Source organism: Bacillus rossius, chromosome 1 (genome assembly GCF_032445375.1).
Source record: "Bacillus rossius redtenbacheri isolate Brsri chromosome 1, Brsri_v3, whole genome shotgun sequence".
Lineage (NCBI taxonomy): Eukaryota > Metazoa > Arthropoda > Insecta > Phasmatodea > Bacillidae > Bacillus > Bacillus rossius.
Window position 1 is genome coordinate 117,067,849 of NC_086330.1, and position 15,699 is coordinate 117,083,547.

The window sequence follows — 15,699 nt, forward strand, 5'->3', positions numbered from 1 at the left end:
TAATATTAAAACATGGCAACAAAAACAAACATCATCGGTGTGAGACGTTTCGCATCTCTAGCATACGAATACGACTATGTTACGTGAATCATGACGTGAACGTAAGATTTTAAGAATTATGATTCAGAAGATTTCAGCACGGTTTGTACATAACCTACTTTATTTCCCTGCGGTATACAATAGCCAGAGTCGTCCGTCACAAAAGAGCAGCCATTATTGTTTATTTATAGATATTGTCCAAGACATTTTATTTGCGGTCGCGGTCGCATAAATGTTATTAATCACCTTTGCTACATTAGTGCGTGCGAATAACCTCGGCGTCACAAGTTGCACCTGTCCACTGGACAGTTGCCTTTTTTATTTTGCCTGCCCGGACGAGATTTTGCCTGTCCTGAGCGGGCGGACAGGTGCTAAAATCGAGCCCTGAGCAGGAGTATACACAGAATTTAATTTCAGAGAGGGAATTCAACCACTTTGCAAACTGCTTGCTTTCAAATTATGTTGGTGATGGGAATGAGATATTTATAACTTCAGGAAGAATATATCCACCCCTCCATCTCTCCCCATGTGTACGACCCTGCTCACGATGAAATAAAAACTTTCAAAAGTACAAACATAACCTTGCAGAAAGATCGAAAGCATTTCAAAACAGATTTCATCAACTAGTTAAACCAAAAAACTCTACATCAATAGCAATTACTGTAACTGTGAGCCAACCTGTCATGTCCTCAAGATGATTGATCCTTTCAAGCACTGAGTGAACTTTGTCAGTGTCGAAGTCATCAGACAGCAGTTCCCTGATGAGGCTTGGAAACTGCTCAGCGTACGCTCTGTAGCTGACCAAGTAGTCATGAAGTCCACTGTCTTCAAACTTTAAAGAAAGAAATAAATAAATAAAAACCATAGTAAAAAAATTATTAGCAAAACACATGAAATAGTGCGAGCAAAACATTTTGTTAGCTGAAATTCATAGTTCGATGGAAAAGCCATGCTCGGAATGGACAGGCAGAGACAAATAGTGGGCAGAACCCTACGGAACCAAACTCTGCCGACACAGCACAGACCAATTACATTACAGCAGTTCTAAAAACATCTTTGATACTTTTTATACGCTTACTGCTAGCCTCTATTGCTTGCTAAACACTACTTGCTTAACAATTAGAATGGGGTATAGAACTCCAAGAAAAATGCTGCATCCAAAAAGATTTTTCAACCTCTTTGGACATGCCGACTGATATGTATTCCCTTCCTCTACTTCACCTTCCATTCCCCTTAACACTCATACTTCTTACCCCCGCAGACAGCTCGCAAGACATTTGGCCCCCACATTAATAATTGTCGGCCAAAAAGGATTTTTACAAAGTCACCAAAACTTTTACTTTAAGCTCTCCAAGTGTAAAACTGCCAGTTACTAATTTTCAAGTGTATGAGAGGATATCTTATAGAAATAAAAGGAAATGATCAGGTTTTCATGTAATATTCCAGGAATAAGCATGAAATTACATGAAACTTTGTGTTGCCATTGTCCCTATGTAAGTTACTCTAAAATTGACAGTTTTCTTTGGAAAAAGTTTAGCTGATATTGTAATAATTAAAGTTGAAAATTTGCTAAAATTACATTGCAAAAAAAAAAAAAAAAAAAATCAGACGGTTTTCTTTTTCGAATGCATGAGACATGGAATATTGATATTATTTAATTGCAATAAGAAAAACCAATTTTGATTAAAATTTTATTTTTATTTTGAATAGACTTGTTTCTACTAGGACACCAATCCATAATACTAATGTATGGCACATATGCAATATGCTCTTTAGCTGCATGTAACTACACATAAATGATATGAAAATGATTCAAATCTTTGGTCACTGGTCAATAGAAGCAACTACAGGTGCACCATCCTTTATCCGAAATTCCAAAATCCGAACAGCTCTAAAATCCGAATTTTTTTTCGAAACTTCAACGTCCGCGATATTGTTCGCAGTTGTGTGGCAAACTCAAGTCGCGATCGCGTGACTAGTGCGAGCGAGTGACTTGGCAGCACTGCGTCAGCAAGGCAGCATGCAATTTGGCAACGCCGAGGCGCTGTGTTTACCGTTTGTCCGGCAAACTAGCGCCAGTTACAGCTTGCTGCTTGGCTACGATAGGAGTTGTTTTATCGCGTTTAGTAGTTAACCGTGTTGTTACACGAACGTGTTGCCATATTTGAAGACGGCAATGGCAAAAAGGCATTCCGATATGAAGATGGGTGGTAGCGAAAAAAAACGAAAACACTTAACATTATCAATAACTCAGAAGGTGGAATTATTGCGGAAACTAAACCAAAACAAGTGACACTTCAAGAGGCATTTAAAAATGCCATCATTCGTGCTGCTTCATCTCAGGAGAAGGAAAATCCTGCTCCCAGCCGATCACGAGACGTACGAGTTGACGGCGACATCGGCGGCGATGACGACGCATATAAACATTCTCCAGATGTTTTACAGTATCAGTTGTTAAAATCAAATTATTTTGGCGATTGTTTCAGGTATTTATTTATGCTGCAGTGTTTATTTACATTATGTACTTTGTTGTTTTTTGTACTATGTTGCTTGAAATCCTTAATAAAGCTGACATAACCTAACTTGGCTTTACTAGGCCTCCTGTATTAAAATTCCGAAATCCGAAAAATTCCGAAATTCGTAATGCTGCTGGTCCCGACCATTTCGGATAAAGGATTGTGCTCCTGTACAGTCCTTGCATACCCGTAAAAGGGTCGCCCCTGAGGATAGGTCACACCTATAATTTGAGTCGTAAAAATATAACATTTTCTCTGAAAGGGCACCCTCGAATATGGGTTGCACCATACATCTGTTATTAGAGTTCCCTGGATACAAGTGCAATTTTTATTTAGTGTCTTAGCTTATTCTCACCTAAGGGGTTAATCTTCTATTTGCATTCTGCTCTACTTTGCTACTTTAATACCGAAGGAGACAGTGAATGTTAGCAGGTATTATGGTGACCACATATCTCTCTCTCTCTCTCTCTCTCTCTCTCTCTCTCTCTCTCTCTCCCTCCCCCCCCCCCTACTTCTACACGACGACTCCTAACAAAAAGTCTAAGGAGAAGTCTACTATTTATTATATCCATGTATCCATTCCCAGCTATTGTATGTTTTTTAACCAGTCCTCTAACTTGAACAGAAAAAAAAAGCAAGCTAAACGTTAGCCGGTTATTTTTATAAAAAACTAGCAGGTATGTTACAGCCAGAAAGTAATCCTTGAAGTGATGGCACAGGCACAGGAGGGGGATGGGGTGCTGGAGGAACGTAAAAAGCAGTGCTTTGAAGTGCGGCTTTCAAAGCAGCCAACAATGGCTGCAATTTTGCCATGGAATGTTGTTTTGAAAGCTTGAAATCTCACACAAAACCATAATGTTGGGTAACAGTAAAGTCTTCAAACTTGTTGAAATAAGACACGTGGATTATTGTGTACAGTGCCAGTTCACTGACATTTACAACAATAAGATAGGTAGAAAGAACCATCAACACCATTACAAGGCCACACACACACACTCACAAAATGAACAAAGATAAACTCTGAACGGTTTGATTTTAGATTTTCCCCTCTAGTTGAATGCTAGACCAACAAGTCAGATCACTTGCCGGCACCGGCCACAGGGGCAGCCGACAGACAGATGTGACAGCACAAGGGTGCCATTCCTGCACTGCTGAGATACATTACACTTAACAAATTTCAATTTTTTGTTTGTGTGCATGCATCTCTCTCTCTCTATCTCTCTCTCTCTAACAAACACAAGAGAGTCCTTTCTGCACATACTCAATGACACACTAACTTTTTTATAACATTTTATGTTTTACCCAAATAGAAAAACTCACATAAGGGTGCCGCTAAATTTTTTTAAACTAAAAATCTGCATAAAGTGTGCAACCATATGCTAATAAATACAGTATATATTTTATGACAATTGGTTTAGAAAATTGTTGAAATTTTACCAGGACCTTTTCACATGCGGATGGGTATGGGAGTTTTAAAAAATGCAGGTAAGAGAATCTCGTGACGATAGCTTTCAAACTTACCTTACTTATGGAATAAAAAAATTATGTACAGTTTTCTAGTATGTTCTACAAATTATTTTGAAAAATAAATAAAAAATGTAAAATAAATAAAGTACAGCAGGTAAAGTATAATGTCAAACAAAACAACTACTATTAATATTTGAATATCATAGGAGATTATAATTATTTTAAATTCATAAAATATGAAAGCTGCATGCCTTGCATAATGTGAACCAGTATTAGAGACTTTCCCATGGTTTACATTTTCTCACAAGTTACACATTTTTTGTGTTCCTTTGAAGAAAAAAAAATACATGGCATCACTTTATGGATACATAATATATAAATGGATACATAATATATAAATAATGTAACAACATTAAGTAGGAATGAAATCAGTAAACCTGCCAGCACAATTATTTCAATGCCTCAGAAATTATACACAGTACAAACCTTGACCATAGACTTCAAGAGGTTGCGCACTTCAGACATGAGTTTGTGATGAGTTGAAAGACAGCTGCGAAGAACCAAAACCTGACTTTTAACACTGTCTTGTGTCGTGTAGAGAGATTCTTGTAGACTTGCTTTCTGTTGCTGGAGTGACTTGACCATATCTGTGGAAAGATCAAGCATATGACTCACAGAACTGTTTAAACAAACACAACATAATTATTTAATGGTGGCATATGCTCCTCTTTCTCTGTGTTCATGCATACCGTATTGGTTCGAAAAATCGGCCAACCTCGAAAATAGGCCGACCCCTTCTACAGCACACTCAAAATCCGGGAAAAATAAATTTTAACTAACTAAAATGATTATCAGCTGCATATTACCACAGTAACACTTCAACTAAGTTAGTATTTATTGAACTGACAAAATGTGTTATTCTTACTTACCAAAATATATAAATATATATAAACTGTCCGTTTATCTTCACATTCCTTTGTAGTGGTGCCAACATTTTATACGGCAATGGCTATATTTTCTAAGTTCATAGAAATTGTGACGTAAAAACATTTACCGGTACGTTTAATTTTGACGTAAAAAACCCATAATGGTTTCATGTAAAACGTGTATGAATCGACCATAAAACAGCCAATATAGCAAATAGGTTTTATTGTTCTTGTTACTGTTGGTATGTACCGGTATATGTTTATTCGTGTCGCAACTACAAGTTGCCAACACTGGTGCCATTTTTTTTTCCTGTGGTAGAAGAGTAAATAAAGCATACTACGGTAAATAACCTTACGGCAAAATTGCCCTTTTTACTACAGTGAAACCCCTTATTTACGTTACCGTTATTTACGTTTTCCCGTTATTTGCACTATATTCTTCAGGTCCCGTTTGGTTCCCATTTAATCCAATACAATACTTTCACGCGAATTACGTCTCAAAAATCTAATCCATCCCGCTATTTACGTCACGTAACAACGATAGTAGGCCTAAAAACATTGTGAAAAACGTAACTTTTATAGTCGGCAGTGAACATTTTAAATCGCAAAATAAACATATTTTATAACATGAAAAGTTGCTTTTATTTCTAAACATATAATAATTTATGCCTAGGCGTGTAAAAGTCCGAGTAATTATAGCAGGAGACAATCTAAAATGCACGAGGGAAAAACGTAAACTCACGAATGTATAAACGTTCTGTTACTATATTTATGTCACAACTTAGCCGAAATACTGGTACGAGACATAAACTTCACTAGATAAAATGAGCGGAGTCTTGGTAACTGTTTTAAACGTATTTTATAATTTCGGAAGTATTGTACAGTTGACGCATATTTTTTAAACTAACCATTTATATCTGGGTATCGTAAATAATTAATTATTGGTATCAAGACATCAAGACGAACGTAAACTTGAACACGTCACGGCAGCGAGAAAATTGGTGCGTATACCAATAAACTGGTATTAGAACTGGACAAAACTGGTACACGGGAGGTGGAGCTTATATTTTTTTCCGCTAAGCTCGCATCTATTGGCTGGCTGCTGATGGAACGTCACGAGTCTGGGCGGAGCGTTGAGTGAGTTATACTGCGCATGCGCAGCTCAGACAACAGAGAGAGCCAGCCGGCGGCTACGCCGCGCCATAACAGCTGATTGAGTACGATGACCTTTCTCCGCGCACGGCGCGCTATTGACGGTAAATTTCCAATTTGCAGCCCCCTTTCATTTTAAATTTTTTTACTGTGGTGCAATGCGTATGTGTAATGTAGCCCGCATTTGTTATGAACGCTGCAGGATGCGACTGTGTTTTAATTAACTTAAACGTATTTCTTACTTTTCCCATTATTTACACTTTCCCGCTTTTTACACTTTTTTACTTTGTCCCCATGAAAAGTGCAAATAAGGGGTTTTGCTGTAATTGTTTACTGTAAATACATTTTACAAGCAAATAAAATTACCGCAGCCTGTTAAATACAGTTAAAAAATAACCAGACCGATCTTTCAAAAGCTATGTGCTGCAAGAGACCACATCTGTGTACTTACCGTATTTACTCGCATATAGGTCGCCATCGCAGATAGGTCGCACCCATAATTTGAGGTCTTGAATTTGGTATTTAAGATTCCCCCCATATAGGTCGCACCGGTAATTCATTACCGCGCCGTGCGCCGTGCACGGAGAAAGGTCATTGTACTCGATCAGCTGCTGTTACGGCGCGCCTGCTGGCTCTCTTTGTTCACTGAGCTGCGCATGCGCAGTATAACTCACTCAACGCTCCGCCCAGACTCGTGACCTTGCATTAGCAGCCAGCCAATAGATGCGAGCTTAGCGGAAAAAAATATAAGCTCCACCTCCCGTGTACCAGTTATGTCCAGTTCTAATACCAGTTTATTGGTATACGCACCAGTTTTCTCGCTGCCGTGACATGTTCAAGTTTACGTCCATCTTGATGTCTTGATACAAATAATTAATTATTTACGATACCCAGATATAAATGGTTAGTTTAAAAAATATGCGTCAACTGTACAATACTTCCGAAATTATAAAATACGTTTAAAACAGTTACCAAGACTCCGCTCATTTTATCTAGTGAAGTTTATGTCTCGTACCAGTATTTCGGCTAAGTTGTGACATAAATACGGTATCAGAAATTAACAATCAGCCACGTTCATACATTTGTGAGTTTACGTTTTTCCCTTGTGCATTTTAGATTGTTAACTGCTATAATTAATAGGACTTTTACACGCCTAGGCTTAAATTATTACTACATGTTTAGAAATAAAAGCAACTTTTCATGTTATAAAATATGTATATTTTGGGATTTAAAATGTTCATTGCCGATTATAAACGTTATGTTTTTCACGATGTTTTTAGTGTTTTTAGGCCTACTAGCTAATCTTATCTACTCTTAAAGTACCCATGGTATTTTCTGGTTGTTTATGGTTGTTACGTGACGTAAATAGCGAGATGGATTCTATTTTTGAGTCGTAATTTGCTTGAAAGTATTGTATTGGACTAAATGGGAACTAAACGGGACCTGCAAATAACGGGAAAACGTAAATAACGGTAACGTAAATAAGGGGTTTCGCTGTATGTGTACATTGTAAATAAATTTGCTTATACCTATATAAACTTCTTTTTCACATTTTAAAGCAAAATATTGCAAAAAAAAAATTCTCAAAAATTTTAAAATTTTTTTTCTTCACATATAGGTCGCACTTAATTTTCCCCCTCATCAAATCTGGTAAAATTGCCACGACCTATATGCGAGTAAATACGGTAACTTAAAATATGATACGTTATTGGGGTTAAGTGTGTTTACTAAATTTCTAAGTTGGAAAAATTACTAATTCCACGTAAGTACGGCGTACTTTTAGGTCAATGAATTGTATATCTGATAACATTTTTATGCCATAAGTGATTCTCCTTGAAATGTATGTGTTTAATTATACTATTTTGGCTAGTGCCCCATTATAGGCTGACTCTAGATTTCAAGGTTGACAAAACTGGCAAAAAAGGTCGGCCTATCTTCAGACCAATACGGTATGTGTGCAAAACACTACACTTTACCAACCTTTGTTGGAAACAAATGTAAAAAATAAGAAGTGATGGCCAAAAGGCTGTGTTAGCTTAGTGTCACAAACATGTAAACTCACCTGAAATCAACCCCTCCACATTATGTATCCACACATGGCTGATGGGACCCTCTGGCATCAGAAGATGGACGAGTGATTCTTCCGCAGACGTAACTGCTTGGTGACAACCAGCCACCAGCAAGCAGCTCTTCTCACACTGATCCACTAGCTGAAACCAAAACATTATTCAAGCCACAACATTCCCGCATTTCAAGTTGGGCAATTTAGCCAAAAAGCAGCGAGTCAATGTAAATTAAATTATTTAATAGATTAATTTTTTACTTCAGGCTTAACTGCCATTTTAACACTTAATACCTGAGATGTGGTCTCTGAGACTGCAACACATTATGGTACCTGTTTGATTACCCGAATCGCTTGTCGTATAGCCCTCCCATCCTGTCTACCTTCTGACCCTGACATCTCCACTCATGACCCAGTTATTTTGCAGCTAAATGGCATGGCAGGTCAGGTTACACTGTGTTTAAGTTTTGAAGCAATCTCAGAGACTGCACATCACGTTAAATGTCATGGATTGCAACCACAGAGTGAAGGGAAAAATTGCATTGATGATCCCGATTTTGAAGCCATCACAAGTCTGTGGCTTCAGAAAGTTGATGAAAGATGAAGAGACAACACGAGTGACAGTGAATATTCCATATCACATAATGGAAAAAGATCACTCAAAGTTATAAATTAATACAGTAAAAACAGGCACATAAAAAGCAGAAAACCCAATTACATCTAGAAACATGAACAGAGAAGCAGAAATCATTCTGTGAAATGCCCACAAACGGTTCATCTCCTCTGTTATCTTAATTGGGCATAGACAACATACTACCTATTTTATTTTAAGATTTTGTTCATCTTCATGCTTTACGGAAAACCAAAAAAAAAAAAAAAGTGTACACCAAGCTAAAAAAAATTTTCTGCAGAAAAAAAAAATTAAATTTAGTGACTCAAAGGTCTTGGTTTTGCACGCCATGCTGGTCAGTCAATCTTCTTATTATTATAATTTGAGGTCTTTTGCTGCAAATTTATAATGATAGCTTTGTTTACTTGAAGAGATGTTTGCTGCGTACGTAATGTCGGAAATGCGAGGTGTACCTGCAGGAAGGCGGCGTCGTGGGCCGCGGCCTCGGAGGTGCGGGTGCGCAGGGCCTCGTGGTGCAGCACGGCCGCGCAGGCGCCGCCCACGGCCGCGGCCAGGCCCTGCTCCAGGTCCAGCTGCCGGGCGCGGGCCGCCACGGCCGCCTCGAAGGCAGCCATCACCTCGCCCAGGGCCGGGTTGGCCCCGGCCGCCCACTTGAGGCGCTGCTCCACGCTGGCCACCAGCGCGCCCTGCCGCTCGCGCGCCTCCGCCACCCGCGGCTGCAGCCCCAGCAGCGCCGAAGACGTCTTGCGCAGCTCCAGCATGAAGCTCGACCGGCCTGGGACAGCCACCACGCACTCGTCTTTCACCAGACACGGGCGCAAACAGAATATTCACTTCTGACGAGTAGTGACACGAGATGAGCACAAAGCATCGGCAGAATGAAACCAGAGAACCCTGAGAAAAACCCATGGGCTCATGGCAACGTTCCCCCACACGTGTGTAAATTCAGGTGTGACCTAGCAAGGATTCAAACCCAGATTGCCTTGGTGGGAGGAGAGAGTGATCTGACCGCTCTTGGAAGATGGCCCTCACGTACGGGAAAGACTAAAATTTGCAAAAGGCAATACAGAAAAATCTTTCTAACAACATTTTAAGTAGCTATAGAAAAGATGATATACAGTGGAACATCTCGATTACAAGATCAGGACACTGTGAGACCTTCGAAGTTACGACAGTTTCGTAATGCACTGTCAGTTTGCCTACGTAAATCGTACTAAATTAAACAAGTAATTGCAAGTGCTTCTTGTTGGCCCTTTCATAAGTACGAGTGATTTAAATTGCATCTTCAAACCAGGAAAAAAATAGTAGACAGTAAAAATGTTCATGCAGTAAACACAAGAGACTGCTAAGCGAGAGAGTGCATATCTAGGTCGGAACAAGTGGTGGTCGGGAGGGAGGAGGGGAAGGAAGTGTGCGGAACTCTGGTGACAAACAACATGCGCTCTCTTGTTTAGCACTCTTGCTTCATTGCCAAGGTGGCTAGTTACCCTGTCCCTCCTACACAGCCCAGTTACTGTCTGATGCCATAGCTATCGCAGAGCTGCCAAACCGCAAATCACACCCATCAGTAATGACAATTATATGAAAAAAGGACGCGTAAATCATGCACGATAAATTTTTCCTGGGGAATAACGACACACACAAGATAAAACAAGGACAATAATATGAAAAAAAAAAAAATGAAAAATATAGGCATTTGTATATGAATACAATGGAATTTAATGAATCGGGAAAAAAAAATATTTTAACAATATAATCAACTGAATATGTAAGAAACGTCAATAATTTTACTGGAAATTTTGAATCTTCAATTCAAAGAATTCAAAGTTAAACTTTTGAACAACTGTGTTTTTATTTGCTTCTTTTATCCTGGTTGGATAAGAACTGTCTTGTAAACAAACAACAGAAGACAAACACAAGAACTTGTAAACAATAACTTTGCGTTCGTTACTTTCGTTTCTTCAGATGTAGCGAAAAAAAACAAACCAAAAGTCCGAGAATATGTACTAGTTGTATCGTACAACGTACGTAATACGATCCCATTATTATTTCAAAACACGAGAATTAATCTACTTATTTCGACAGTACATGCGCACACTTACTAGTTCCGTTATTTGCGTGATCACATGATGTATTCGAACTGCATTTACGAAACACAAATACCAGAAACGGAATTTTCTCCGTTACCATGCAGCACAAAGCCTCTTTCCGTAATAAACCAGCGATGTTCCGTAGTTCGGTGTTAAATCCATAATAATTACGGAAAATCCGTAATGGTTGGCAGCTCTGCTATTGTGTAAAGGGGGAAATATAAAAATAACACAGCTATATATTATGTGTGTATGTGTTGTGTGAGTTGGAGTGGGTGTGACCATACCTTGAGCAGTGTTGATGGTTCTCCTTCCCTCTCACTTATTTTGATGTCCGAAAACTGGCAACACAAGTAATATTTGTGTCTGTCTTCGAAGGTTTTTGTGATGCATGAAGTGCGTATTCCACATACTACTTGCTTTGAATTGCGCCCCATCAAAATTGCTTTTGGTGCATAATCCCACACTATTAATGCCAACATTTCATATTTAACACAGCAACCAATTTTCTACAAATTGTGCACATATCGTAGCAATCCATTTCTTATTTGTGGAAACTTTCTGGTTTCAGCACACTAGTGTCCGAGCTTCTCTCCAAATCTCCTTTGTCTTGTAATATTTTGGAAACAGGAGAAATAGTTAAAGGGAGGAGGGGGGAGAGTAGGCAACTGCCACCCAATCCTTCTATAGTAATAAAGCAACCACACAGGGGTACAGTTACCACATTAAGACATGTCACACAAAGATTTAACTTTTATTAATAGAATACTATTGAAGGTTTGAACCTTATCTGTGAAAGGGTTAACCAATCAGATCAATATTTACTAAATACATGTGTCAAATTTGTGTGTGATTGTAAGGTCAGAAGCCAAATGAAACCTCCTGGCAGTAAGTTATCTGTTACATGTGATGACTACAGACTCCACTATTTCTTCAGAAACCACTAGAGTTCTGCCAATATTGCTTTTTTTTTATTTGAATCAAATTTCAAATTGAATATTACAATATTCAGGAATATAAAATATTTTTTAAATTGATTTAATGTACAGTGAAATTTTTCCCCACATTTCACAGAAGTCCAAATATAAATTGATCTGAAATATAGTAAAATAAAATGAGAGGAATATACATGGAACCATAATAAAGAGGTGTAGAGTAAAGGAAATTAAACTCTCTCTCTCTCTCCCCCCCTAACTCTCTCTCTCTCTCTCTCTCTCTCTCTCTCTCTCTCTCTCTCTCTCTCTCTCTCTCTCTATATATATATATATATATATAAAACATGGCAATGCATTTTCTTTCTTAAACCACTAACTTTGAAGTTTGAAAGTTGTTTTTGTTGATCTGATTAAACACACAAAATAGAGTATTGTCAATAATTTAAAATCATGATCAGCGACAATTTGCTAAATATAGAAAAAAGTGTAAACATTGTTGCAAAAAAAATCTAAAGTTCTCAATAAATTATCTTAGCCTCAAAAATGTAAATATATTTTTTCAATAATTTTATTTTGTAAATTTGTCCCAAATGGTTTAGGCCTATCTATGGGTCATGAATAATTTAAAGAAATATTAAATTTGAATGTCAAATAGCATATCTAACTATTCATGAATATCAAATATCAAACATTTTTTTTGACTTGTCGCAGACCCTAGAAACATCATCGGGTTATGCAGGGAGATGGCAGTTGCCCTTCCCTGCTTCTTTCCTACAATTATATTTCTTTTTCTGCTCCCCTTCTTTAACTCAAATGGTGATGGTGACAGCTTTGCTGTGTCTCGGAGCTTGGCCATGCATCAAACCTTTCATTCATTCGTGATTAAAACTAATAAAACTGTTTCAAATACAAAAAAAAAATTCAGAGACTTTTTTTTTATTTGTAATTGCTACCACTTTTATACTCACTGAGGGGTGCGAGGGGCAGGCTGAGGCAGTCCTCGTGCAGCCAGTGGTGTGCGGTGAACTGCAGCTGCAGCCTCTGCACGGTCGACCGACACACCTCGAGCTGCTGCTGCAGGTGGCGGGCCACTTGGCGGTGCCGCCAGCTGGCCTCGAGCGCACTGGTGAGGCCGCTCGCCTGAGCCAGGAGCGTCTCTGTCACCAGGCCGCGCTTCAGGCAGCCGCTCACCGCCTTGCAGCACAGCTCCTCCAGGCCCACCTTGCTCTCCGCCCCCACGTCCCGCAGTTCCACCTCCACTGCAACCAACACCATACTTGCCCATATCAAACTACTGGTTCAAATAGATTCACTAACTCAACCAAAAAAGTATATAAAAACAAACCAGCAAAATAATTTTCTTAACTAATTTAAGCAAAAATTTCACAGCACTCACAACCTCACCACCTGAAGTGACTAAATAACTAAGACCACTTTTATATCTTGAATAATTTTAAAAACCAATCATTTTTCTTGTAAAGCTCTGGACTTCACCTGGTGGCTGAGTAAACATCTCTAAAGAAAAATTAAAACTGGAGACATTCTGGAGGTCAAATTATAGATGAGACCTCTTAAAAAATTCATGGACCATCTCAATGAAGCAGGACTATCTAATACCTCAAAATGATTTGTCAGTGTGTGTTCTAGTACTCAAGACAGACAATAATCAGTAGGCATACCTCGCAGAAACAACAGTCTGTTCAAGAGTCAATTGCTAGGTATTATTTTCATAGAAACTAGACATGCTTATACAGTCCAAGCCACACAATTATACGTTTTTATCTTATAACACAATACATCCTAACCAAAACAAGTCAAAGGGCTTAATCTAATACTGTATTTGCTGCATGAGCTTGAAAATTCGACAGACCTAACGTGTGTAAGAGTCCATCATAATCACACTATGAAGCGTTGAGTCTCGCCTCGTTTAGTCTTATCTACTCTTTTATGTTTTGCCACTTAAAATTTATTAGTTTTCTTGTTTACGATTTTGGTTCAACACTTAATGCTTTAAAAAAAGTTTATTTTTTAGTTTAATTTTCTATTTTAATATTTTTTATAACACTTTTTATTAGGTTGACAACCATAGTTATGATATACGAGAGCTATGCTAGTAGACTGGTGTAAGACAGCCGTACTATTAATAACATAATTTTTTTTGGACGTCACGTCATTGGTTTGGAGGTGCGTGCGCATCAGCGAGCTGTGTGTGCAAGTCAGCAGCGATAAAGGAGAGTTGATTTTGTGTTTTCGGCAAGCTGATTTAGCACCCAACGCAGTGAGCCCAGACAGAATGCTCACAAGTCGGCCGACTATCATCGCCATGCAACCAGCAAAGACACAAAGTGTGCAAGTAAGATCAAACCAGTATTTTTGCTGATGATATTCTTGTCAAGCTAAGGAGGTGTGCCTCAAGTGTTTAAACTACAGCTATATGATTCATTTTGCTGATACGCCGATATGCCGATACAAGTGTTGCCGATTCACAGATTCTGAACCGATACAGGAGAAAACACACTTGGTTAGAAAATTTTTATAAATTTTCTGAAATGACACAAAATAACTCATTCTAAGAAAAGCATGCAATGCAGATACATATGTATTTTAGTTTATAAATGAAACATAACCTGTTCTCTGTTATATTTTTAGCTTGTTTTCATAATTGTTGATGACCCGTTAGTTGCTTATTGAAATATAAATTTACTAATGGAGGCTGGAAAATTTAATTATTTAATACATAGTTACATAAAATAAGAATATTTAATAATAGGTAACTATGAAACAAATTGATTCACAAAATACGAAGTTTATAAGAAAATTAATTAAATTGTGCAAAATTATTAGACTTTTTACATGTTTACAATTCAAGAATGGGAATTCCAATATCATCTTAACGTGTGTGGTGGCAAAAATGTACGGTATCAAATATTTATACTGAAATGCGTTTCATGTGGTTGCTTTGCACGGGAAACAGTAAATATAATTTACGTTGTGTGAAGTCTTATTTTATTTGGTTACTACTGTTTTATTCAATTTTAAAATTTTTACATAAGTTAATTAAAATATGTCTCAGTCATGATATTATGAACATTTCTTTGCAGTTCAAGCAGTTGGTATTTTCCATTGTTCGTAGTGGTACCATGCTCTAAATAAAGCAAGTTTTGTTCTTATCTAACTTAACCGTGCTGGTGATATATTTATTTATGATGTTTAATATTCAAGAATGTTATTAAAACATAGGATTAGTACCGCTGGCACACATAGCTAAAAAATGATGTGAGTTGATGTGAGTTCAAAGTGTGTTATAGCATGTAAACTGAAAAGGGTACTGGTGGGTTTTTAGCTTATGACAGGAACTTTTCATTTTTCAATAATATTGGTCGAAAATGAACAAGCTTATTGTGAATCTGCAGAAATGCTGATTCAACTAAATATCTGCAAATTGGTTCCTGCTCATTTGTATCAGCACAACTCTAGTTTAACCCATCCTTCACGAAGATTAATATTTTATTCACCATTTTAGAGTGGAATTAAAAAGGCATCCCTTATTATGGCACCTTTTCAGTAGACGCAAAATAAGGATTTTATTAACCCGATAGTGTCCAATGTACTGCTTATCTGCAATGTGCGAAGGACTTTAGGCGCATCAGACTCTTTTGCACAACCTGGCAGTTTAACTAGTGCTCATCGGGTGTGACCTTGAGAGCATCTTACAACCTGGCGCGACTGTTTATAGACAAGCGGAGTTACACTTCCATGATGTGTCATAACCAGTCAGAACTAGCAAACTGAATGAGTATTTCATGTCCAGGCTTGTAGGACATAGTGCGTATGACAGCTGGGTGTGCAAAGAACCAGATTTCTGAACTTAGAACTCTTTT

The 15,699-nt window shown here is 38.0% G+C and overlaps 1 protein-coding gene across 2 annotated transcripts in view; it reads right to left on the bottom strand.

Moving 5' to 3' along the window:
- The window catches only part of LOC134542984 (serine/threonine-protein kinase SMG1), a 322,401-nt gene that overhangs the window by 37,213 nt on the left and 269,489 nt on the right, over positions 1 to 15,699 (bottom strand). For both annotated transcript variants that reach the window (XM_063387640.1, XM_063387630.1), the window contains exons 45-49: positions 12,787 to 13,077; positions 9,246 to 9,568; positions 8,163 to 8,310; positions 4,509 to 4,669; positions 718 to 871 (exon numbers count right to left, since the gene is read on the bottom strand). In XM_063387640.1, coding sequence (XP_063243710.1) covers positions 718 to 871; positions 4,509 to 4,669; positions 8,163 to 8,310; positions 9,246 to 9,568; positions 12,787 to 13,077 — 1,077 coding nt within the window. The remainder of the gene's footprint in view (positions 1 to 717; positions 872 to 4,508; positions 4,670 to 8,162; positions 8,311 to 9,245; positions 9,569 to 12,786; positions 13,078 to 15,699) is intronic.